General features: G+C 37.4%; 1 protein-coding gene across 1 annotated transcript; it reads left to right on the top strand.

Moving 5' to 3' along the window:
• LOC115519255 (serine/threonine-protein kinase TBK1) lies at window positions 1-27,806 on the top strand. Its single transcript, XM_030323119.1, has 16 exons — window positions 1-152; window positions 2,819-2,929; window positions 7,876-8,055; window positions 10,322-10,518; window positions 11,274-11,332; window positions 12,185-12,276; window positions 16,475-16,576; window positions 17,361-17,439; window positions 18,034-18,155; window positions 18,255-18,331; window positions 19,180-19,219; window positions 19,730-19,831; window positions 19,937-20,033; window positions 20,916-21,022; window positions 21,239-21,310; window positions 27,684-27,806. Exons 1-16 carry the CDS (start codon window positions 1-3, stop codon window positions 27,733-27,735), a joined length of 1,641 nt encoding a protein of 546 aa, XP_030178979.1. The 3' UTR covers window positions 27,736-27,806.

Here is a 27,806-nt window from a genome sequence, read left to right on the forward strand (position 1 = left end):
ATGTATGAGAGAGCAGTGCTAAGAAAAGATCATCAGAAGAAATATGGAGCAACAGTTGATCTTTGGAGCATTGGGGTAACGTTTTACCATGCAGCTACTGGATCACTGCCGTTCAGACCATTTGAAGGGCCACGTAGGAATAAGGAAGTGATGTAAGTGATTTCTCCATCTAAAATTAGAAATAATTTTTAAAGTGTATTTTTGCTTTATTTTGTTTTGTCATATGTTAGAGGTATATGCTAATGAAAATTGATTTAGCCATCATTTCTGATATTTTAAGCTATTTGGTTTTGAATAAGAGTGCAGCCTTATAAAGTGCATAGGCATAATTTTTCTTATTGTGTTTAAAATATCTTATGTACAAAGTGTAAATGGCATCCAGTCTTTGGCCCATCATTAAAAATACACTGCTTTCTGGATTATATTTCAGAAATGTTATATATGTTATTTCTTTTTGTGTACTACTTATCAGGGATTTTCTTTTATGTAACTGAAAAAAATTGTACTTCTGTGGAGTACCAGAACCATTACCAGATGTAAAAGAAATAAAATTTTTACCCTGAACTGATCTGAATTTCTTTTACCACTTCAAAAATAACATTTAATATACTATCAAATTTTTTTCTAATGTTGTGGTTTCAGTCCAAAGACTGAATGCATTTTACTAGTACATTATACCTTTATGTTTTGCCATAATTATTAGAAAATAGTTGCTGTGTGTAAAATCACTGTTGTAAACCAAATAATGGAGGAAAAAGAGATGGAATTCTAGATGTGAAATTTATTATATAACATCTGTACACTGACCACACACCTTTTTATTGTGAGAGAAATTAGCGAATGAACTTGCTTCCTGAGAAATAGCCAGTGCACGTACACATAAACTTACGAGGTTATGAATGTTGTTTAGAGAATGTTTGGGGACAGTAACTCACTGACAGCCCAGTGTATCCGATCATTCTTTAAATCTTACCTTTTCCCTCAGACCTTTATATTTGACCAGGCCTTTTGTAAGCAAACCGACTTAAATAATCACAACTGTAAAAATACACTCTTTAATCTCATCAAAGGAAATTGAGGGAGAAGCATATTTTTCTGTTTGTTGATTTCAGGAGGTAAAACCAGCTGATATAATGACTTTTGCTAAAACCTGGATATCTACCTGTTTTAAGCAAGGACAGAGCACCTCTTCATGGGAAGAAGACATCCATTACTATAGTGATGATTTTGGTGTAACATCATTTTGAGCCTGCTTTGCAGCATCGTCCATTTTGTAAAATCTCTTCATTAATGAAGGCTGAGAGTAAATTCATGTTTTTCTCATTGAACATAAGTTGTGCCTGACAGTTTACCATGTTTTATTGTCGTACATACATTTTAAAGCATTTGAGGCATTCTTGCTGTCCTAAAAATGGAATTAAATAAAGCATTGATGCTCCCTAATAAAGGAAACATGTGACCCATCAGCAACTAGAAATACCTGATAACTTTGTCATCATGTGCACAGATACACCATTAGAAGAGTTTTTCTTTCTTTATGCACGGAAACTCTGGTTTTGGGGAACACCGATAATGACGTTGAGAGGTGCTTGAAGTAGTAATAACACCTGTTTTACTATCAAGGATGCATCTGCCTCACATTATAGCTGTGTTGCCCCCTCAGTGTCTCATTTACATGTTGTCAATGTACTTTATATGGATCTTATCAACATTAGTAAAGCTTTTCTAAGAATGTTAAGCACTCCTTTAAGGATTCTGTTTCATTCTATTCATTTCTTTTTTCTTGCATGAAACTCACATATCTCTACTTACTCCTCCAGAGTCAGACCTTTCTCATGTGAATGTACCTTATTTTTCACATTAATTTCCTTCTTCTGTGAAAACTCTGTTAAGGCAGACACCCCAGCTGCCTCTTTAGGAAAGAGGCAAGTGATCCAAATCAGTGGTACTACTGGTTTGTTGTACTTTTTAGAGAAAAAAATGATTTTTCTCAGAGCACATTTATGTAGACGTTAAACAAACAAAAAATTATGCCCAAAATAATATCTATAAATTCATCGAAGACAGCTATATTAGGTTTCACATTTTCACCTGGATGAAAGTATTCCAGAAGGCATGAACTTTTATTTCTCCCTCACTCTCAGGTTTTGTTTAGGAAAGTGCTGAAACCTAAGAGGCTGCTTTTATTGACTTGCTGCATCTTTTATAGTATTCTTTTGCTTCCCCATCCATCTCTTTCTTCCGGTCATCTTTATTTTTATCACCTACCTCAAGGATCAATTCAATTTGGCTTTTAATTTTGGTACACCTATTCCTGTATGTGTATATATTTTTTCAATATGCAAAGAATCTTTCTGATACTATGCTGTGTATAGTTTTGTCTTCTTTAAAAAAAAATCAGGCTGTTGTTCATTCTGCAGTAATTTCACAGTCCAATTGACTGCCTGTGGATAATTTGGGTAAAAGGGATTTTAATGGCCTAGAGATATTCTGTAACATAACTTTTTTTGTGTTTGCTCGATTTTTTCAGATGGAAAAAGTTAATATTTTTGTTGTGAACATCAAGCTGCTGTTATATGGCACTCTGAGATCCCAATGAAAATTAATTATGGCATATATAAAATAATCGTACAACCACTATTCTACTTCAGTCAGTCAGATTCAAAGTATTTTGTTTTATGGATCCTGTGAACATCAATCACAAAGTTTCGTCTAGTAGATAATTGTAGGTGCAACTGAGGAAATATTTTTGCAAAGCCCATTGATAGGCTCTGCAATGAGGAACTGCTTAATTTATTCTCCATCTATTCCTCCCAAGGTATAAAATAATTACTGGAAAGCCTTCTGGTGCAATATCTGGAGTACAGAAAGCAGAAAATGGACCCATCGACTGGAGTGGAGACATGCCTATTTCTTGCAGTCTTTCTCGGTCAGTGTGGTGTATGCAGCTCTTCTTTTTTTGCACTTTGGTGTTTGGGATCTTCGATGAGTAAAGTCACAGATACTTAAGTGTAGTTTGGTTTGGGGTTTTTTTGTTTGTATGTTGTTGTTGTTGTTTTAAGATTTTACTATGTTTTAGATGTGCTTTGATAGGTGATTTTAGTCTTCGTGGCAATGTAAAGATGGATTCTGATCTATATGCATAATTTTGCCAGAGGTCTGTTAGGGCAGAAGGCATACATTTTCAGGATTGCTAATCATTAGTCTTAGAATTCTGTCCAGTGTAGGAATCCAGCTTAGTGAACTTTGTATCTTTTATATTGATCGTCCATATTGATGGACCACAAATGGTGATACAAATAGGAATAACTAGAGTTCTAAAAAGCAAACCCTCAAGAAGTTATTTAGTTTTGTTTAATTTTTTTATTTTGGAGAGAGAGAGTGAGTGGCAGAGAGGGGCAGAGGCAGAGAGAGAGAGAGAGAGAGAGAGAGAGAGAGAATCTTAAGCAGGCTCTGTGCTCAATACAGAGCCTGATGTGAGGCTCGATCTCATGACCCTGAGATCATAACAGAGCTGGAAGCAAGAGTGGACACTTAACCTACTGAGCCACCCAGGTGCCCCAAACACTCGAGAAATTTAGTATTATCTTCATTTTTAAAAAGTACTCATATTATTGAAAAGGTAAGAATTAATAGTTTTCTACTACATTTTTCAGCATTCCAAATGTTCAGATGGGTCTTTTTTAACTTAGTAGCCAGAACTCAGAAAACATTATTATTGTCAGACATGAATTCTGTTATCACAAAGAAAAATTTAAGGAGAAAGAAATGAAAAGTAGAGAGTAAATTATTTTAGATTTTACTCTGGAAATAAAGCCAAAACACTCATCAATATTCAGAATTTCTGATTCCTGGGGCTCCTGGGTGGCTCAGTCAATTAAGCGTCCATCTCTTGATTTTGGCTCAGGTCATGATCTCATAGTTCATAAGATCAAGCCTTGCATCAAGCTCCACACTGACAGTGTGGGGCCTACTTGGGATTCTGTCTCTCCCTCCCTCTCTGCCCTTCTGCTGCTCATGCATGCATGCACACTCTTTCTCTCAGAAAGAAAGAGAGTGAGGGGCGCCTGGGTGGCTTGGTCGGTTAAGCGTCCGACTTCGGCTCAGGTCATGATCTCACGGACCGTGAGATCATGCCCGCGTCGGGCTCTGTGCTGACAGTTCAGAACCTGGAGCCTGTTTCGGATTCTGTGTTTCCCTCTCTCTCTGCCCTTCCCCCTGTTCATGCTCTGTCTCTCTCTGTCTCAAAGATAAATAAACGTTAAAAAAAATTTAAAAAAAAAAAAAAAAAGAAAGAGTGAGAAAGAAGAAAGAATAGAATTTCTGATTATTGAATTAACTTCCATTTTTCCTGAGTATGGCAGTTATATAATCCACAAGTAATACAGGTTATGATTTACTGGCTTAACTACCTATTATAATTTGTGGGTGCTTTTTGTATGATTTTCTACATTTAAAAAAATGAAAGAATTTAAATATTTAATATTTTAAATATTGAATATTATTTAAATCATCTATATCATAAGCTAATAAAATATCACCTATAATTTATATTTCAATGTCTGCGAAACTCATTTAAACTAAGAGTTCTAATTCTAAAATCATTTTTGAAAACTATTCTGACAGTTTCATTTTTGTGTGTTGTTTAAAGAAGTCTCCAAAACAAAATTGGGTCATGCAGCCAGCATTATGAAGAGACATTCATTTCATTTGGGAACAGAAATTTCATATTGTCATAGTGATTTGTGTTAACTTTTGATTTAGAAAATACTCATTTTTGGAATCTCAGGCAAAACATAAAATGTAAAGGGGTCAGGAAGTGAACACTGGCTTTTTAATAATTGCTGAAACTTAGAATCAGTAATTTGACAATCTGAACTGTAGATTACATATTTCAGGAGGGTAGCAGGTCTTAACCTGCTAATTAGTCTTGAGCATACCGAGTTATAAATTCTTTGATATAAATTGCTTAGGTAACAGAAAGCATATTATATAATCTTACAGGGTTTTTTTTTAAAGTAAGGACTTCAAGTACTACAAATCAGCATTGAAAACAACTATCAAAAATAAAGCAACTATAAAAAGATAACCATCGCTTCTTATATGTATTAGCCAAGACTGATAACAAGGGAGAAAAACCTAAGTCAGCTGGTTTAAGTAAAGAAGGATATAGATTGGCCTTGTAATTAAAAGTATACATATGTATGTGACTCAAAGCCCAGCTGAATCCTTGGACTCAGACTGTGTCGTCAAGACTTGGTCTCTTCAAATTATTCAGGTCTGCTTCTGTCTGATTTGTTTTTACTTTAGGTCAGCCACAAGGTGGCTGCTACCATTCCCAGACTCACACTCTCAAAGCTTTGAAAGCCCAATGGGAAGACAGACTTTCTTGCCTGATAGTTTGAGCGAAGACTTCTAGGTTGATTCTCACTTCACTAACCTGCATGCTATCACCTGCTCACCTCCAACTAATCATAATAACCATACCTGGCTGTCATGCCCATCTCTGCACAGGGAGATAGTAGAGGAGAGGTATGGATTCTCTTACAAAAGGAGGGAGAATAGATACCTGTTAGTCAAAACTTAAAATATCCACTACTAGGGCACCTGAGCAACTCAGTCGGTTGAACATTCGACTCTTGATTTCAGCTCAGGTCATGGCTCTAGGCCATGTGTGTTAGTCTCCATGCTGAACATGAAGCCTGCTTAAGATTCTCTCTCCCTCCACTCCTCTCCCTGCCATCTGCCCCCTTCTCCCGCTTGTATGTGCACTCTCTTTCTCTCTGTCCAAAATAAAAAAAAAATAAGATCTCCACTACCTACTTTAAAAACTCTTAACAAAGATTTTTTCCAGTGTCTGCTATATAGTCAAGAATGTATTTTTTTTTACTTTTTTTTTAATGTTTATTTTTAATTTTTGAGAGAGAGAGAGCATAAGTAGGGGAGAGGCTGAGAGAGAAAGGGAGACAGAATCTGAAGCAGGCTCCAGGCTGTCAGCGCAGAGCCCTATGCGGGGCTCGAACCCATGCATGAGATCATGACCTGAGCTGAAGTTGGATGTTTAACCGACTGAGCCACCCAGGCGCCCCAAGAATATATTTTAAAACTATTTGAAATTATCCGTAATTGAGAGTCTATTTGAATATATTGTGTAATTCATTGAAAGCATGAGAAAGAAAAAAGGTCCTTCCATTTTTTTTTTTCTTTCTTTCTTTCTTTTTTTTTTTTTTAATCTAAGCCTACAAGGGGCGCCTGGGAGGCTCAGTTGGTTAAGCATCTGACTTCAGCTCAGGTCATGATCTCAGTATGTGAGTTCAAGCCCCGCGTCGGGCTCTGTGCTGACAGCTCAGAGCCTGGAGCCTGCTTCAGATTCTGTGTCTCCCTCTCTCTCTGCCCCTCCCCTGCTCTGCTGTGTCTCTCTCTGTCTCAAAAATAAATAAAAACATTTTTAAAACTTTAAAAAAAAAAACCTAAGCCTACTAGTCAAAGATTATCTCTAGTTGAATTGGCACTAGTTGATTGTCAGATGATTACATTAATTTTACTTACTGAAGAAGTATACTTCAAAAAAAATAGCAGTATACTACAAAAGGCATATAAATTCAGCATTAAAAATTATATATTTGAGGGACACCCTGGGTGGCTCAGTTGGTTAAGCTTCCAATTCTTGATTTTGGTTCAGTTCGTGATCCCATGGTTTCGGAAATCGAGCCCCAAATCAGGCTCTGCACTAACAGCAAGGAGCTTGCTTGGGATTTTCTCCTTGTTTCTCTGTGTGCCCCACCCCCCTGCCCCTGCTTGCTCTCTCTGTCTCTGTCTCTCAAAAATAAGTAGACTTAAAAAAATTATATATTGGAGAGGCATATTAAAAGGACATTAGAGGTGCCTGGGTGGCTCAGTTAGTTAAGTGTCTGAATTTCGTAGTTCTTGAGTTTGAGCCTCACATCAGGCTCTCTGCTGTGGAAACAGTTCCCGCTTTGGATCCTCTGTCCACTTCTCCCTCTGCCCCTTCCCAGCTCAGGCCGTGCACTTTCTCTCAAAAATAAATAAATAAATAGATTGATAGATTGATTAGATAAGTAGATGGACAAATAGACATTAAAGGGATGCCTGACCTGGGGCGCCTAGGTGGCTCAATCAGGTAAGCATCTAACTCTTGATTTTGGCTCAGGTCATGCTCACGGTTCGTTGCATTCAAGCCCTGCTAAATGCACAGAGCACAGAGCTTGCTTAAGATTCTCTCTCCCCTCCCCTCTCTCTCTGCTCCTCCCCATTCTCTCTCTCTTTCTCTCAAAATAAATAAATAAACTTTTTTAAAAAGGTGGAGGGGGGGGCCCTGGATGGCTCAGTCAGTTAAGCATCTGACTCTTGATTTCAGCTTAGGTCATGATCGCATATATAGATTGTGTTTGGAAAAATGAGAAAACTTGGGAAGGGACGAATCAAAGAGAATAATCAATAAAAGATAAGTTAACATAAAAATACCATAACCCCAGGGGCACCTGGGTGGCTCAGTTGGTTAAACGTCAGACTCTTGGTTTAGGCTCCGGTTATGATCTCACAGTTTGTGAATTTGAGCCCCACATCAGGCTCTGTGCTGGTGGCACAGAGCCTGCTTGGAATATTCATTCTCTCTCTCTCTCTCTCTAAATAAACAAACAAACAAACAAACTTTTTAAAAAATACCTTAACTCCTGATCCATTGACAAGTAATTTTAAACCAAGGTTACCTGACATTCTGAAAAGTTGGCAGATTTTTTTAAATCTTAAATTAAGTAATAGCAATTCCTTTGATTTGTTGGTAAATATTATGATTTTGTATCTGGACAGAATGTAACATTCACTCTTCAAGTAACTTTTTCAATACTATTTTAGGGGTCTTCAAGTTCTACTTACCCCTGTTCTTGCAAACATCCTTGAGGCAGATCAGGAAAAGTGTTGGGGTTTTGACCAGTTTTTTGCAGAAACTAGTGATATACTTCATCGGATGATAATTCATGTTTTTTCACTGCAACAAATGACAGCCCATAAGATTTATATTCATAGCTACAATACGTAAGTACCTCTTTATATTTTCATCCTGTATCATAATGTTTTGTTTTGTTTTGTAATTATCTTCCTAAATTAGAAGAGGAAAAGGAAAAGATGTCTCAGCTTCTCTAAAGGTACCTACCCACTTCTCACTTAGGAAATTATGTTTGAGCCTGGTTAGTACTTGGATGGGAAATTATGTTTGAGTGTTTACTAAACTCTTTTTTGCTTATTTTTGGAGTAAAAAGATCAATTTTCTACTTTTATAAAATATACAGGTAAATTAGCTTGTTCTTAAACTGCAACTTTTACAAGACTATTTTTGTTTCTATGCCTTCTCTCTTACATAATCACATAACCACAAATAACATCCACAAATCCATAAATGGGCTGGGTTTTATTAAGAGTATTATGGTCAGGGTCACCTGGCTGAGTCAGTAGACCATGCAACCCTGAGTTCAAGCCCCATGTTGGGCATAGAGCCAACTTACAAAAAAAAAAAAGAAAAAAGAAAAAAGAAAAAAAAAATTACGAGTAGTATCCTATCATTTAAAAAACATTAAAGCGTAAGTCTTAAATATAGCTAGTGTAGTTATTATTTGCATATGTGGCATAAACCCCTTATTAGGTGCTGGAGAAGTAATCATTTGTTTTACCTAAACAAAAACACATTGTACCTATATTATAAAAAAAATCTACCTATGTGATAGAACTGCATTTAACTAAATACACTCACACATGTAAAGCTAAGGAAATCTGAATATCATAGGTGGATTATATCAGTATCCATATCCTGGATAGGATACATATACTATTCATATAGTATAATAATATATGCAGGATGTTACCATTGGGGGACACTGGGTGAAGGGTATATGGTATCACTTTGTATTATTTCTTACAACTGCATGTCAGTCTACAGTGACCTCAAATGTTTTTTAAAATGAAGAGGGCACGGGGCGCCTGGGTGGCTCGGTCGGTTAAGCGTCCGACTTCGGCTCAGGTCATGATCTCACGGTCCGTGAGTTCGAGCCCCGCGTCGGGCTCTGTGCTGACAGCTCAGAGCCTGGAGCCTGTTTCAGATTCTGTGTCTCCCTCTCTCTCTGCCCCTCCCCTGATCATGCTCTGCCTCTCTCTGTCTCAAAAATAAATAAACGTTAAAAAAAAAAAAATTAAAATGAAGGGGGCAGCTCTTTCTGCCCTCGGGTCCTGTCCCTGTGCTATAATAAAAACACCTTTTGTACTGAAAAAAATAAAATAAAAATAAAATGAAGGGGAAAAAACATTACACCCATTCTGTGTGCCTTAATGTCTGTTTTGACAAGAGTCAAATAGCAGTTCTGATATCTTATAAAACCTTTACTGGCAATTAATGTATTCAGGAATAAAATTAATTAGATAAAGTAATATTTTAGGTACTAATATGTAATATGTATAATATACTGTTAATATAAACATAAAAGAATACAATATAATGAATAAAATATTAATATAAAATTAGATTAAATGTGTATTATTCATCTTTATTTTGTTATGTAATAGCGTGAATAAATCTGTGTCAGAGTTAGGTGTTGGCAACTATTTCATTTTAAGAACATATGTGAACATTAAAAAGCCCACCCAAGCCTAAGCCAGATCACAGCCTTTCCACTGAAATGTCTCTTTGATTGCATAGATCTGTTTAGGGAGAATCTACTTTTTCCCCTAAAACATCATTTTGAAAATACCTGGTTATATTAATTCATTCAACAAATATTTATAGTCACGTCACAGATACCACTGTGAGTTCTTTGTCATTTAATCCTCACAACAGCTCTGTGAGGTGGGTACTATCGCTTGTGTTTTATAGATGAGGAAACAGCATAGAGGTGTTAAGTAACTTAAGGTATTTCCGCAAGTCAGTATAACTGGAATTTGAACCCATGTATTCTGATCCAGAGTCCTTGCTCTAAAGTGCTGTGTTATGTTGGCTCCCCATTATTCAACATGAAGAATCCTGTATCTTATACATATTCAGTATAGGTGTTCAGACATAAAAGTATTCTAGAATGGATTACTGCATAGACAGGTCTGTGCAATTTTCAGTTTAATAGACATTATAGTATCCACATCAACAAAACAGTGTTTCTATAGACCTGCCGTGATCTGAAGTATCTCTTAGAAAGAAATCGTGATCTGAAGTATCTCTTAGAAAAAAATGTTGTACCTCCTTCCCCCCCCCCCACACACACACAGATTTATTTCTTACTCCATCCCAGTAATGTTGTCCCTTTGCATTTTTCTCACACAGTGCTACTGTATTTCATGAACTGGTATATAAACAAACCAAAATTATTTCTTCAAATCAAGAACTTATATATGAAGGACGACGTTTAGTTATAGAACCTGGAAGACTGGCACAGCATTTTCCTAAAACTACTGAGGAAAATCCCATCTTTGTAGTGAGTCGGGAACCTCTGAGTACCATAGGATTGATATATGAGAAAAGTAAGTTGGAATTTTTCTAGTGTTGTTCATAGCCGTTAAAAAAAAAAATGGCCTGTAAAAATGATTGGCATCTTCATAAAGTTGATTGATGAAGACAGTAATGTAGAATTTTCATAAACTTAAAAATTTTGTAAATAAGTTGAATGAGACTAGTAATAAAATTGAAAAGCCTTGTAGGAACATAATTTGACCTTAAATATTTTGTGTCATAAAATGGTAGTTTGTCATGTATGCTTTACTGTAGCTCTCTGCTTTTAGTATTTTACTAACATTCAAAATAACCTTTTGTATCACAAGTTTGAGCCAATATTTTTTGTGTCCACTGTGAATAGGACACTTTGTCAGGCTTTGGAATCTATGAAAAATTAGATCTACATTTTGGAATCTTAAATTATTAATTGTACTGGTGAAAAAAAAAAATTACCCAGATTTTTACTTTTCTGTTGGATCTTTGGGATTTGATTTAGATTTAAAGAGAAGCATTGAGCTTGTGTTGTATTGGAATATATCTAAGAAAAGAACTAAACTCCTTAGAAATATTTCTGGTAATTTCTTAGTTGTTAAGGAATGAGCATTTTTGCTTCAAGTGATTTTTTTTTAACCAGGAAAAGAACATAAAAGAGTTTTGTTACTAATGTTTAATTTGGGGGTAATGTAGATGTTAATGTTTAATTTAGAGATTGCTGTATAAAAGCTATAGTAATTTATTCAAGATACTTTATTTCTGATTTTAATTTTTTTACTTCATATTTCAGTTTCCCTTCCTAAAGTACATCCACGTTACGATTTAGATGGGGATGCTAGCATGGCTAAGGTTAGTGTTTAATTAAGTTACTATGTAAACATCTGAATTAAAATTATCTTATCAACAATGGAAGCAATAAAATGTATTATCTTTACATACGCCTATATGATTTTAGGAACTTATTCATTTAAGTTGTTATCCATTGCAGGGGCGCCTGGGTGGCTCAGTCGGTTAAGTGTCCGACTTAGGCTCAGGTCATGATCTCGTAGTTTGTGAGTTTGAGCCCTGCATCGGGCTCTGTGCTGACAGCTCGGAGCCTGGAGCCTGCTTCAGATTCTGTGTCTCCCATTCTCTCTGCTCCTCCCTGGCTCATGCTCATCCCTGTCTGTCTCTCAAAAATATAATGTTCAAAAAAAAATTGTTACCCAATGCAGATTATTTTGTTCTTTTTTGTTAATTTTTTTTTTAACATTTAATTTTGAGAGACAGAATGAGACAGAGCATGAGTGGGGGAGGAGCAAAGAGAGAGAGGCGGGGACCCAGAATCCAAAGCAGGCTCCAGGCTCTGAGCTGTTAGCACAGAGCTCAATGCAGGGCTCAAACCCACAGACCATGAGAGACCATGTCCCAAGCCGAAGTCAGACGCTTAACTGACTGAGCCACCTGGGCACCCCTCTTTCTTCCTTATATCTTTTGTTAAATTCCTAAGAAAATTTTCTCTATTGAGACAGAACGTGTTTAACATTATCATGTTAAGGCTGAAATATTTATTGTATCTGTCCTTAGCTTTTAGAAATTGGTAGTTTGTGTTTTTAAATTAACCTGATAAAAATATATAAGCTTGAAAATGTTTATGTAAAAGTTTTTCTTATCCTGTACCACAATTTGCACCAAATACTGACATTTGTGTTTCTTCATTAGGCAATAACAGGAGTTGTATGTTATGCTTGTAAAATTGCCAGTACCTTGCTGCTTTATCAGGAATTAATGCGAAAGGGGATACGATGGTTGATGTAAGTAATAGACTGAAATTTGAAAATGAGTGGTAACCACTCCATCATTGATACTTTACCTCTTCAGACTAAGAAGCATCAAGTGCTTGGGGTTTTTTACTGTTTGGTTTGGTTTGGTTTTTAAAGATTTTATCTTTCCTTTTTTAATTTTATTTTTTTGAGAGAAAGAGAGAGACAGAATGGGAGCAGGAGAGGGGGCAGAGGGAGAGAGAGAAAGGGAGAGAGAGAATCCCAACCTGGCTCCATGCTCTGTGCAGAGCCCAGCACAGGGCTCCATCCTGTGAGACCATGTGAGACCATGACCTGAGGTGCAGTCAAGAGTCACATGCTCGACTGACTGAGCCACCCAGGCTCATTCCTAAAGATTTTATTTTTAAGTCATCTCTACACCCAGTGTAGGGCTCGAACTCACTACCGCAAGATCCAAAGTCACATGCTCCACCTACTGAGCCAGCCAGGCACCCCTTCTGTAATATTACAATACATTTGTTTCACACTTGGTGTACAAAACATTTAGCAACTATTTTTTTATTTGATTCCTGCAGCAGCTTGTGAGATACATAGGACAAATAGTATCTGAATTTTAAAACTTATGCCACACTGTACGTACAGGTGATGGTAAATGAATTCTTTTTCCAAGGACTTGACTCAGCTGTCATTTCACTCTCTTGGTGGGTGGCCTTTGGCATTGTTGTAATCCAAGATAGTCTGGACTTGTTCTAGAATTCTAGCCCCAGGCAAGTCTCATATGCTTTCTGTCTATATAGATTTGCCTATTCGAGACACTTCATATAAATGAAATTATACAGTGGAGTACAAACTCACCTTGACAAGCAATAAGAGCTGTTTTTTGTTTTGTTTTTTTTTTTAAGTAAATCATGTTAATATAGTTACTCTGGCTCAGAATATTGATTAATTAAGTATTATCTTTCCTGAAAGTGACCTAAGAAATATTTTGTGGATGAATATGATTTGCCCCCCCCCTTTTTTTTTTTTTTTACTTTTCATGATTTGTAGATGTTCTTTCCATCTGATAGAAATGGAGAATAAATGGTCTCTCTTGAACATCATGCCTCTAGTTTCTGTACACCATCATTTAAGGCTTTTGAATTTTATACACACACAGCAATGGCCTCGTGTTCCCTGGGATCATAATGCCCTTTGGCCTAGTGCTTGTGACAGTTTATATGTACCTCCCTCACGCCTATCCTTCCCATCTTACGAAAGCATGTCATCATTCTCATCCTGCTGGTGCTTTAAGAAGCAAAAAGAATGACACTTTTTTTTGTTAAATTCATAAATTTATGGGTTTTTTTTTTTTAGGTGTTCACATATCCAGCTTATAAGCCTATGCTTTTCTCTTTCCATTAAGAAGGCTTTCTGTTTTTACTAAATAATTTCTGGAAAAATCTGAGTGTTGACTCCATTTACTTTTGTGGTATTGTAACTAACAGCTCTCATGTTCTCTTGTTCTTGTTATGTACCACAGTCACTGCTCCGTGAAGCTTTTATTCCTTTTACCTATTAACTTTTAGTTTAATAAGTCATGAGAAAATAGTTTTTTGTTTTGCTTTGGTTTTTGGTTTGGGGTTTTTTTTGAAAATGGGTTTTGTTTTTTTTTTTTAATTTTTTTATTTAAAAAATTTTTTTTAATGTTTATTTTTTGAGAGAGAGAGAGAGAGTGAGTGTGAGCAGGGGCGGGGCAGAGAGAGAGAGGGAGACACAGAATCCGAAGCAGGTTCCAGGCTCTGAACTGTCAGCACAGAGCCCGATGTGGGGCTCAAACCCACAAGCTGTGAGATCATGCATGACCTGAGCTGAAGCCGGATGCTTAACCGACTGAGCCACCCAGGCACCCCGAAAATGGTTTTTAATGTAGACCACTGCTGGCAAGCTTTTTCAGTTGGTAATTTTTTTTCCTTTTTTTTTTTTTTCACCAATAAAGGACTTTATTTGAAATCTGTATCTATTCCATGTTTCAAACACGACAGTTTTGTATTAGAAATACAGCTCTCTGCTGCTAACTATGGGGGATATTTGCCCTGCTAATTAACCAAAATTAAAAGGATCCAAAGAGACAGAGAGTGACCAAAGAAAGCTTCTGATGGTCTATGAACTTGAGCTCCTGTCTCTCATCCTCCTTTGTTGTTAATTTTTTTTAATCAAAATATATTTTTTTAGGAATAGAATTTAGTGATTAATCACTTAATAACATCTAGTGCTCATCCCAGAGTCCTCCTTAATGCCCAGTTCCCCCTCAGCACTTCTTCCACCCAACACCCCACCACCAACCTTCAACTTGTGCTCTGTATTTAGGAGTCTCTTATGGTTTATCTTCCTCTCTGTTTTTACGTTATTTTTGCTTCCCTTCCCTTATGTTCACCTGTTTTGTATCTTAAAGTCCTCATATGAGTGAAATCATAAGATACTTATCTTTCTCTGACTTATTTTGCTTAGCATAATACACTCTAGTTCCATCCACATTGCTGCAAATGACAAGATTTCATTCTTTTGATTGCCGAGTAGTACTCCGTTGTATATATATATACCATATCTCTTTTATCCATTCATCTATTGATGGACATTTGGGCTCTTTCTGTACTGTAGTGCAATTGCTGGGTAAGAGGGTAGTTCTATTTTTAATTATTTGAGGAACCTCCATACTGTTTTCCAGAGTGGCTGCACCAGTTTGTGTTCCCACCAACAATGCAAAAGAGATCATCTTTCTATGCATCCTCACCAATATTCGTGTTGCCTGAGTCGTTAATTTTAGCCATTCTGACAGGCGTGAGGTGGTATCTCATTGTGGTTTTGATTTGTATTTCCCTGATGATGAGTGATGTTGAGCATTTTTTCATGTGTCGGTTGGCCATCTGGATGTCTTCTTTGGAAAAGTGTCTATTCATGTCTTTGGCCCATTTCTTCACTGGATTATTTGTTTTTTGGGTGTTGAGTTTGATAAGTTCTTTATAGATTTTGGATACTAACCCTTTATCTGATATGTCATTTGCAAATATCTTCTCCCATTCCATCAGTTGCCTTTTAGTTTTGCTGATTGTTTCTCTGTGCAGAAGCGTCTTATCTTGATGAGGTCCCAATAGTTCATTTTCACTTTTGTTTCCCTTGCCTCTGGGTGACATGTCAAGTAAGAAGTTGCTGTGGTTGAGGTCAAAGAGGTTGTTGCCTGTTTTGTCCTCTAGGATTTTGATGGTTTCCTGCCTTACATTGAGGTCTTTCATACATTTTGAGTTTATTTTTGTGTATGGTGTAAGAAAGTGATCCAGGTTCATTCTTCTGCATGTCGCTGCCCAGTTTTCCCAGCACCATTTGCTGAAGAGACTTTTTTCCACTGGATATTCTTTCCTGCTTTGTCAAAGATTAGCTGGCCATACGTTTGTGGGTCTATTTCTGGGTTCTCTATTCTGTTGCATTGATCTATGTGTCTGCTTTTGTGCCAGTACCATACTGTCTTGATGATTACAGCTTGAAGTCCAGAATTGTGATGCCTCCAGCTTTGATTTTCTTTTTCAGGATTGCTTTGGCTGTATGGGGTCTTTTCTGGTTCCATACAAATTTTAGGATTGTTTGTTCCAGGTCTGTGAAGAATGCTTGCTGGTATTTTGATAGGGATTGCCAGTTAGTAAATATTTTAGACTTTGTGGGCCATACAAGGTCTCTTATTTATTTATTTATTTTTTACAGCCTTTAAAAATATAAGTATCATTCTTAGCAAAAGCAAACATCAGGCCTTAGTTTGTTGACCCTTAATGTAGACCAAAAGCCCTCCAGTTTTATTATTAATTATGTCATCCTCCTCCTTCAGAGATCATAATTTATGAGGAATAAAAATTAATTCTGGTGGTATAAAGCATAACACATATGGCTTATTTGTATGATTGTAGTTTAGTTTACACTGTTTAATATAATTTTAATGCCTTAGATTTCTAAACTGTTAATCCAATAAGTAGTAACTAATGGCCCGTGCCCTAGATATGTATAAGGGTCACAGAGATGCTTTCAGTAATAAAAAGTGAATTGGCGAGACTCAGGCCAAGGGGGACAAAAATGAATTGGCTTTCATAATATAAGACTGTTAATAAACTTGTCTGAAGAGTAGTAACAGCAGTGTAATTAGTGATGGACAAGAGGAAACAAATCATGCCTTAGGTAAACTAATGAGGGTATTATTATTTTTTAGAGAATTAGTTAAAGATGATTATAATGAAACTGTTCACAAAAAGACAGAAGTTGTGATCACACTGGATTTCTGCATCAGAAACATTGAAAAAACTGTGAAAGTGTAAGTAGATTACTTCCTTACTAATAGTGGTGAAAATGTTAAACATTCACTTATGTCGTTATCCTCGGCGTAGTAGAACATGCTGTGCAAGTGTTTGAGTCGAGACACCACTTTCGATTGAGTTACTTCCTCACAAAGCCAAAATTATTTAGTTGTCTCAGTACGAAGTGAACATTTGGCGGCATTTCTCCTTCCCCTTACAAAGGAAGAGGTAATCTGACAGAAACGTCTCAGTTTTTAATTTTGCAAAGCAGACACTCTGAATAGGAAAATATAGAACCTAGAGTCAACAAAGGAAGCGGGAAGAGGTATTCTAGAACTGTATTTTAGTAGTTGTAGAATTTGGGGATTATACTTTTAGTTTACTCTTACTTATTAATCTTATCCCTGAGACTGTTTTGAAACAATATTTTAGACTTATCTCTTTCTAGGCTGTATTATTTGTACTGCAGAAGAAATACAATAATTGAATTCAGTATGACCTCCAATCTGTAATCTAGTAGTTTGACCATTATCATGGCGTAAGACTGTTGGAAATTAAGTTGTCTTTTATATTTTGTATAAAAATTTATAAGTAGGAGTATATAAAATTCCTTCTTTACAGAGACATCAAGTTTTCTTGGAATCTGTTGCTTGTAGGCTTTGCATTCAATATTTTATTCTTAAATAGTTACGATAATAAAAACTCAGGTATAATTTATAAAACATCTTTTAAAATCTTTATATTCAAAAATCTGTATATTCATTATGCTCATTGAATTTTTCCATGCTTGTTTTCATACAGATACGAAAAGTTGATGAAGATCAACCTAGAAGCAGCAGAGTTAGGTGAAATTTCAGACATACACACCAAATTGTTGAGAGTGAGTATTTACACAATTATGACAGTCATTGGCTCATAACCTATTCCTTTGCTGGTCAGATTAGATCTCAGCTTTCCTAGAAAGATGATATACCTAAAGGATTTCCAGAGAAGGGGTAGCCTTTTCCCATCTTTGGGAACTATTTACAATATTTAAATTCCCTTACTGACATGAAGTTCTTCATGATGTTTCCAAGTGCCTGCTTTGCTTTAAGTCCTTTTCTCTCTAAAGTCTCTCTCAAGTCTCCCTTTAAAATCCATAATGCTCAGGGCGCCTGGGTGGCTTAAGTCGTTAAGCGTCTAGCTCTTGATTTCAGCTCAGCTCATGATCTTGTTCATGAGTTCACCCTGACAGTGTGGAGCCTGCTTGGGATTCTCTCTCCCTCTCTCTCTCTCTTCCCTTCCCCAGCTCACTTGATTGCTTGCTCTCTCTGTCTCAAATAAATAAACATTATTCTTAAAAAGGGGGGGCAGGGCACCTGGGTGGCTCAGTCAGTTGAGCAGCCTGCCTTGGCTCGGGTCATGATCTCATGGCATTCTGATTATTGTTTCTGTATTTTGCTGATCTGCATCTGAACCCGCTGGTTTTATTTAGCTTTCCAGTTCTCAGGGAACGATAGAAACCAGTCTTCAGGATATCGAAAGCAGATTATCTCCAGGTGGATTGTTGGCAGACATGTGGGCCCATCAAGAAGGCACTCATCCAAAAGATAGACAGTAGGTTATATAACTTTATTGGTAGTTTCTGCTCTTATTCTTAAATGTCCTTTTTCACATTGACTTACATAATTTACTTGGATTTTTTTTCTTATATAGTGTAGAAAAGCTACAAGTCCTGCTAAATTGCATCACAGAGATTTACTATCAGTTCAAAAAAGACAAAGCAGAACGTAGTGAGTAAAATTTGCCATTTGTTAATCTAATGAATCAATTCTACTAGTTGTAATTCAATTGAATTCATTTGGCATATTTCTGAGGGTGGTTCCTTAAGTTATTTATTTCAGAGACTTGATTCTGTTGGGAAAGAGGTTGAATATCCTAAAAATTATTCCTAAAAACAATCTTTTGAAAATTTTAAATCAGGCGTCCTGAACTCCAAAATCTCTAGAGGCCAGTCATAGAAAAGAAAATGATTGGCCACTGGAGACAGGAGGACAGGAGAGGAAGTACCCCGTCTAAAGAGGAGAGCCACTACTCAGATTCACCACATTCATTGCCCAATCTTCCTGTTCTCAAGGGAAGCTGGAAGTAACAGATTTTATTAAAAACCCTGGGGACACCTGGCTGGCTCAGTTGTTGGAGTGTGTGACTCTCGATCTTGGGGTCATGGGTTTAAGCCCCACGTCGGGTATAGAGATCACATAAATAAATCTTTTTTTTTTTAAAGGAAAAAAATGTCCTGATTTTAAATGTTGGCAGTTCATTTTTTTTTTTTTTTTTTTGATGTTGACACTGTATAGATCAAATGAAAGCCTTGGGCTACATATCTAAGCCATGAGTCATGAGTTTGTGACATCTACTCTAAACTGCCTTTTTGGGGTGCCTGGCTGGCTTAGTCAGTGGAATATACAACTCTTGATCTTGCAGTTGTGAGTCCCACATTGGGTGTAGAGATTTCTTAAAGATAAAATCTTAAAAAGAAAACCCTCTTGCCCTTTTTGAAGTCATAATTTCAAAAGATAAAAACTTTTGCATGACTCTGTGATTCTACATTTACAGAAGCAATATTTCTTATTTGTAGGACTAGCTTATAATGAAGAACAGATCCACAAATTTGATAAGTAAGTGTCCATATTATGTTTAACAATTGTTTTCAGGGTTATGTTATTAATATAATTCCTCTTAAAATTGAAATTAATTACAATGAAAAATACATTTTCATCTTAGCTTTACAGAATTGTTACTGTGTATGTACATATTTGAGGTCCATGTGTCTGGTCCCTGATTGAGAGGTTGAAGAGAAGGGAGAATAAGGAGGTGGTCTTCTGCTTCACATGCTCTGATTGCAGAAGGACAAATAAGGAAGAACATAGACAAGGCCAGGCTTAACCACTTTCTTACCTTGACTTCATTGAATAAGTATTTGTGACCATTCTCCTTTATGAACCTTCTCTTTTGCTTCCTGCTGCTTTAATGTCGATTTTAGAAACCTTTGGCTTTCTACCATAAATATTCTAAAGCCATAACAGTCATTATTAAGAAACATAAGTTTTATATGTTTGAAAAGTTTTTAATATTTGAAGCAGAAATCGTGACATTGGTTTAAACCTTCGATTATTTCTAAATTATAGGCAAAAACTGTATTACCATGCAACAAAAGCTATGACCCATTTTACAGACGAATGTGTTAAAAAATATGAGGCATTTTTGGATAAGTCAGAAGAATGGATGAGGTAAGTAAGCTTTGTGGTTGACTGCACAATGTACAATTCAGTGAATGTTGTATTTTTTAAGTAACATTGATATTAGACTGCTTATTGATTCTTTTTGGTTTTCAGAAAGATGCTTCATCTTAGGAAACAGTTATTATCACTAACTAATCAGTGTTTTGATATTGAAGAAGAAGTGTCGAAGTATCAAGATTATACAAATGAGGTATGACTATGAAAAGTATCTAGAAAACTTCTTTTTCCTACTAGGAAAAAAAATGTATTTCTTCTCAGTTTGAAATGATTGAAAAGGGAGAAATAGGACATAAATTGCCTTATATTCAGTTCTGTTTACCCATTTGTAATATGTGTTTGAGCCAAGTTTTCAGAACTTAGATGTCTTACGATTAAAAGCATATGATAAAATATTTAAAATTTTTTTTTTTACATTTATTTATTTTTGAGAGACAGAGAGAGACAGAGCACTAGTCGGGGAGGGATAGAGAGAGAGGGAGATACAGAATCCGAAGCTGTCAGCACAGAGCCCAACGCGGGGCTCAAACGCACAAACCGTGAGATCATGACCTGAGCCGAAGTCAGACACTTAACTGACTGAGCCACCCAGGCACCCCTAAAAGCATATGATAAAATATTTTTAAAAAAATTTTAAAGCATATGTTAGAACATTCTTTTATCTATAAGAAAAGTTTTCTTTAGGGGCTCCTGGGTGGCTCAGCTGGTTAAGTATCAGACTTGGGCTCAGGTCATGGTCTCACAGTTGGTGAGTTCGAGCCCCATATCTGGCTCTGTGCTGACAGCTCACAGCCTGGAGCCTGCTTCGGATTCTGTGTCTCCCTCTCTCTCTGCCCCTCCCCCACTCGCACTCTGTCTCCCTCTCTCTCCAAAATAAATAAAACATTAAAAAAATTTTTTTTCAAAAGAAAAGAGAAGATTTTCTTAGAGTATTCATTTAAGTACTGTATCATTCATGGTTTTGAAATTAAAATTTAAAAACTATAAAGGGCTTAATAAACCTGGAACATTTGATGTAAGATCTGTAGTTTGTACTTCGTTCAGTGATTGATGTGAATTTTTTTCGATGTTTTAGTTACAAGAAACTTTGCCTCAAAAAATGTTTGCAGCCTCCAGTGGAATCAAACATACCATGACCCCTATTTATCCATGTTCTAATACATTAGTGGAAATGACTCTTGGGTAAGAAATTTATTATTTGGTAACTATTATGTTTCTGTTCATTTTTATTTCAGTTTGTGATCTTGCTCTTTTATTTTGAAATTTTTGGTGTTTGTGGTGACTATACTTGCTAATGTATTTAATGGCTTACTTCAGTCAAGAGAACTAAAACATGGTGTAATTCTAAAACATTTGCATACTTTTTTGAGCCGAGACATTCTTATTTTGTTTGTATAGTATGAAGAAATTAAAGGAAGAGATGGAAGGAGTGGTTAAAGAACTTGCTGAAAATAATCATATTTTAGAAAGGTGAGTAATGGAAATGCCATTCTGCTCTGTGATTTTCTCTTTTTTTTTTTTTTAATGTTTTTATGTTTGTTTATTTTTGAGAGAGAGAGAGAGAGAGGGAACATGAGCAGGGGAGGGGCAGAGAGAGAGAGGGAACACAGAATCAGAAGCAGGCTCCAGGCTCCTAGCTGTCAGCACACAGCCAGGCGCAGGGCTCAAACTCATAAACCATAAGTTTATGACCTGAGCCGAAGTCGGACACTCAACCACCTGAGCCACCCAGGTGCTCCTGTGCCCTGTGGTTTTCTGTGCACTAGAGCACATATAGATCTAAACTTGTACCTGTCTGTCTGTAGTAGTAGGTTAAGTAGTGGGAAAAGGATAGATATCAAGTCAAGAACCCTTATGTTTTGCGATTTCCGTGGTGCCCTGTAATGTGCTTGAGGTTGGTTGGATAAAGACAAGTCAACTGTGATTGATTCCATTTTATTAGAAGCACTGGTTAATAGAATTATTTGCTTATTTGAGTCAGTTTGTGAAAATGAAAATCTTTTGCACATTATTTTTCATACATTTTCTCATTAGAATCATAAGTTTAAATTTTGGAATCAGAATGGCTTATAAGAGGCACCTGCCTGGCTGGCTTAGAGCATGTGACTCTTGATCTCAGAGTTGTAATTTTGAGCCTGACACCAGGTGAAGAGATTACTTAAAAACAACATCTTTCAAAAGGAAGAAAGAGTGGCTCATAAGATGCTGGTGCTCTGGTGTTCTGTAACTTACAAGCCCTCTGCAAACCTCTGTGCGGGTGAGCGCCCTCTGTAAATGCAGTTCCTTGAGAGCTGGGTATCAGCTTTTCCTACATATCCTCATAGATCAGGGAGGGGCACCTGGCTGGCTCAGGCAGAAGAGCATGTGACTCTTGATCTTGGGGTCGTGAGTTTGAGTCCCACGTTGGGTGTAGAGATTACTTAAATAAAACTTAAAAAAAAAAATCCTCATAGATCAGGGAGAGAGAGAATTGGAAAACACCCAGAGCCAGTAAACCCACTTTTGAATGCTATTTCCTCGTCCCAGTTCCTCAGGGAAGTTAAGGAATATTTGGCTTTCTAGTAAGAACCCTTCTCTTTGAAGCCCTTACGTGCTTATCGATATGTTCTCTAATTCCCAGCATACTAATAAAAGTACTTCACACTTGTGTGACGTTTTATATGCTTGCAGGGCACTTTCACACTGTGTAAGCTTGCTCAGCATGCATTCCAGCCTCGTACAGTAGCTAAGCAGACAGTCTCTATCCATGTTTCACAGGTACTGAAGTTCACACCCTAAGAGGTGAGCTGGAGCTGGAATCTAGCCTCCTATTTCCTCATACAGTCTTATCCCCCCTGGAACTATTCTCGCAAATAAAAGGACCAAAGAAAGTTTCCTGTAGTTTGGAAAGATTGTCAGAAAGTCACATGATTTTTTAGCTATGTGCAGAAAGTTATTTGACATTTCTTTTTTTTTTTAATTTTTTATTTTAGAGCGCAAGTAGGGGGAGAGAAGAGAGAGAAAGAGAGAGAAAATCTTAAGCAGCTCCACACTCAGCCCAGAGCCCAATGCAGGGCTTGATCCCATGACCCTGGGATCACAGCCTGAGCCGAAATCAGGATCTGGACGCTCAACTTTGACTGAGCCACCCAAATGCCCTGACACTTGTTTTTTGGTGTGTTTTTTTTAAGTTTTATTTGTTTTTTTTTTGTTTTTTTTTTTTGTTTTTTTTGTTTTTTTTTTTTTTTTCAAGGTTTATTTATTTTTGGGACAGAGAGAGACAGAGCATGAATGGGGGAGGGACACAGAGAGAGGGAGACACAGAATCGGAAACAGGCTCCAGGCTCCGAGCCATCAGCCCAGAGCCTGACGCGGGGCTCGAACTCCCGGACTGCGAGATCGTGACCTGGCTGAAGTCGGACGCTTAACCGACTGTGCCACCCAGGCGCCCCAAGTTTTTTTTGTTTTTTGAGTAATCTCTACACCCTATGTGGGGTTTAAACCCAAAACCCTGGGGTCAAGTTGAACGCTCTACCCACTGAGCCAGCCAGGTGACCTATTCACTTCTGTAGTATTAATCAATTTTTTCTTTTTTTTATACATATATATATTTATTTTATTTTTTATAATTTAACTTTATTTTTTATTTTTTTTAATATACATCCAAATTAGTATATAGTGAAGCAATGATTTCAGGAGTAAATTTCTTAATGCCCCTTACCCATTTAGCCCATCCTCCCTCCCACAACCCTTCCGGCAGCCCTCAGTTTGTTCTCCATATTTATGAGTCTCTTCATTTTGTCCCCCTCCGTTTTATTATATTATTTTTGTTTCCCTTCCCTTATGTTCATCTGTTTTGTCTCTTAAAGTCCTCATATGAGTGAAGTCATATGATTTTTGTCTTTCTCTGACTAATTTTACTTAGCTATCAATTTTTTCTCAATGAATTAGTTTTTAGAATACATTCTATAAAGATTTCCTACAATATATGATTGTAAAAATTTGGAAATGAAAGGCTCTACCTGCCTTTTCTCATGATCCCCTTCCACCCTCGCAGAAGTAATTACTATTAACAGTTTGTTGTGCATGTACGTTTTATGTGAATGGGATCATTCTGTTCATACTGGTTTAGTCTTTTTTCATCTAAGACTATATCACCGGTACTTTTTCATGTCCATATATATAGCTCTATGTTTTCTTTCTTTCTTTCTTTCTTTCTTTTCTTTCTTTCTCTCTTTCTTTTCTTTTCTTTTCTTTTCTTTCTTTCTTTCTTTCTTTCTTTCTTTCTTTCTTTCTTTCTTTCTTTCTTCTTTCTTTCTTCCTTTCTTTTTTAGAGAGCTAGGGAGAGCAAGCAGAGGGGGGACAGAGGGAGAGGGAGAGAGAATCTTAAGCAGGCTCCATGCTCAGCACAGGGCCTGATGTGGGGCTCAGTCCCACGACCCTGAGATCATGACCTGAGCCAAAATCAAGAGTCAGATGCTACACCAAACTGAAGCCACCCAGGGCACCCATTAAAGATTTTATTTTTGGGGCGCCTGGGTGGCTCAGTTGGTTGAGCGGCCAACTTCGGCTCGGGTCACGATCTCGCAGTCCGTGAGTTCGAGCCCCGCATCAGGCTCTGTGCTGACAGCTCAGAGCCTGGAGCCTGTTTTGGATTCTGTGTCTCCCTCTCTCTGACCCTCGCCCGTTCATGCTCTGTCTCTCTCTGTCTCAAAAATAAATAAACGTTAAAAAAAAATTTTTTTTTAAATAAAAATAAAGATTTTATTTTTAAGTAATCTCTACACCCAATGTAGGGCTCAAACTCAAAACCCCAAGATCAAGAGTTGCATGCTCTGAGCTAGTCAGGCGCTTCTTTTTTCTCATTTTCAGCAGCTGCCTAACAGACTAGTGTATGGCTCTGCCGTATCTATTTGGCTGTCCTATTTGTTGGGCATTTAAGTTGTGTTAATTTTTCACAATTATAAACCATGCTTCAGTGAACTTATTTGTATGTGTACCTTCATGCACTTGTGTAAGAATATTTGAGAGATTGGAGTGCCTCAGTCACTTGAACGTCTGACTCTTGGTTTCGGCTTGGGTCATGATCTTGCAGTTTGTGGGTTCAAGCCCCACATCAGACTCTGTGCTGACGGTGAGGAGCCTGCTTGGGATTCTCTTTCTCCCTCTCTCTGACCCTCCCCTGCTTGCTCACTCTCTCAAAATAGATAAATTTTGGTAAAAAAAAATTGTTTAGGGGCACCTGGGTGGCTCAGTCGGTTGAGCGTCTGACGTTGGCTCAACTCATGATCTCGCAGTTTGTGGATTCAAGCCCCTCCTCGGGCTCTGTGCTGACAGTGTGGAGCCTGCTTCACAGCTGTCTCCCTCTCTCTCTGCCTCTCCCCTGCTCACATTCTCTCTCCCAAAAACAAATATTAAAAAAATTGTTTGGGTACCTGGGTGGCCCAGTTAATGAAGTGTCCAACTCTTGGTTTCAGCTCAGATCACGATCTCACAGTTCGTGGGTTCTGCACTGATGGTGCGGAACCTGCTTGGGATTCTTTGTCTGTCTCTCTCTCTCTCTGCCCCTTCCCCATTCACACTCTCTCTGTCTCTCCCAAAATAAATAAATAAAGTTTAAAAAATAAATAAATAAAAATTGTTTAAATAGGGGTGCCTAGGCGGCTCAGTCAGTTGACCATCAGACTTCGGCTCAGGCCATGATCTCGCAGTTCACGAGTTTGAGCCCCACATCGGGCTCTGTGCTGACAGCTCAGAGCCTGGAGCCTGCTTCAGATTCTGTGTCTCCCTCTCTCTCTGCCCCTCTCCAGCTTGCACTCTGCCTGTCTCTCTCTCAAATAAATAAAAACATTAAAAAATTTTTATTTTTAGTTTTAAGTAAAAAAAAAAAAAGAATATTTGAGGGATCAATTTCTAGATGTTTCTAGATGTGGAATTGCTGGGTCAGAGGGCATCACATTTAAATTTTTATAAGTATTAATTTTTTCTTTTTTGTTTATTTTTTTATTATTTTGAGAGAGATAGAATGCATGTGGGAGAGAGGGAGAGAGAGGAACCCAGGCATGCTCCGCACTGTCAGCACTGAGCCTGACATGGGGCTCGAACTCAGGAAACAGATCATTACTTGAACCGAAATCAAGAGTTGGACGTTCAACCAACCGAGCCACCCAGGCACCCCAATTTTTTTTTTTTTTAAGGTTATATATATTTGAGAGAGAGAGCATGTGGGGTAGGGGCAGATAGAATCCCAAGCAGGCTCCACGCCAGCAGCACTGAGCCTGACTCAGGGCTCAGACTCATGAACTGTGAGATCATGACCTGAGCCCAAACCAAGAGTTGGACGCTTAACCAACTGAGCCACCCAGGCGCCCCTGTTTATTCAAATTTATATGTGTGTGTGAATTGCCTGTTGGTTTTAAAATCTTTTTTGTATTAATTTATAGCAATTACACAGTAATTTTTTTTTTTTTTTTAGTGCCCAATTTAGTTTCTTTACAACCTTAGCTAAATATCAGCAAGGAGAAGAGACTATTAAGTAATGCTTTTAACAAGCTTTTATACTCACTTTCTTATGTCGTATGACATAGAATCCCCACTGCCCAAAGCAAGTCCCATAAGTCACTTTCCCGTTTTACTTGCAAGTTTATGTAACAATATGGTTGATATGACATGGTGTAATCGTAACTTAAATGTTAAAGGACTATGTACGGATTAGTGCCAGAACTAATAATGGAATCCGGGTCTTGAGCACTGTCTCCACATGGGTATCTCATTATCACTTTATTTCTTTCATATCTAAAAATCACATAATATCACCCTTCCCAGCTCAGTTTCCCCTCCTATTTCCTCATTCTATTCAAAGGAACCACCTTTCCTTCTGCTTCTGTGACATACGTCATTTTAGACACTAACTGTTTTTTATTGCCTTTCATTAGTTTGGTGATCTTCCTTCAAAATGTTTCCATTTTCCCCCTCTCAGCCTCATCAGGCCCCCTTTCCTCCTCACATGTGAGCTGTGGTGATAACCTATTATCTATCTTCCTAAGCCCAGGCCTTTCCCATCTGTCATGGGCTAGTATAGCCAAAGGTCTAATCATGCCATGCCACTCCTTTGGCCCAACAATTCCTAAACTCTTCTTACCTAAAAGGTCAAATGTAAATTCGTACTTGAAATTACAGGATATAATCCTCTGGCCAGCCTATTCACTCACCTTCATTTCCCACTAGTCCCCAAAATAACATTCCATTGTAGCAAGGTCTCTTTACTTAACTTTACATAATTTACTCTCCGTTAAGTATGTCACACCTACTCCCAACTCCTTATCTTCGCTTTTCTAAATCCCACCCCACCAAAAGGAAGTCGTCCAATTGTTTCTAATACTTTCTAGATCACATCACTCAGCCTTTTCTCCTAAGAAGTCTCCCAAGCCACTGATTGGTATTTTTTCACATATTTATAATAATACCACCGTGTTTCAGTAAAAATTGGGGACATCATAGTTGCTTGAACTTTTTTTTTTTTTTTAATTTTTTTTTTTAACGTTTTACTTATTTTTGAGACAGGGAGAGACAGAGCATGAACAGGGGAGGGTCAGAGAGAGGGAGACACAGAATCTGAAACAGGCTCCATCCAGGCTCTGAGCTGTCAGCACAGAGCCCGACGCGGGGCTCGAACTCACGGACCATGAGATCATGACCTGAGCTGAAGTCAGCTGCTTAACCGACTGAGCCACCCAGGCGCCCCAGTTGCTTAAACTCTTAAATAACAGTTTATTCATCTGAAAAGTACCCTATATATTCTTTAAAATGTTGCAGGCCAAATAAATGAATCTTCTGAGATTTCCTGTTTTCTTTTGTGTTTTAGGTTTGGCTCTTTAACCATGGATGGCGGCCTTCGCAATGTTGACTGTCTTTAGCTTTCTGGGAAGTTCGAGAACAGTTTTAGTTTGCACAAGAAAATAATGCTGAGACATTCATTAAATGAGTG

The sequence above is a fragment of the Lynx canadensis genome, chromosome B4 (genome assembly GCF_007474595.2).
Source record: "Lynx canadensis isolate LIC74 chromosome B4, mLynCan4.pri.v2, whole genome shotgun sequence".
NCBI classification, from domain to species: Eukaryota; Metazoa; Chordata; class Mammalia; order Carnivora; family Felidae; genus Lynx; species Lynx canadensis.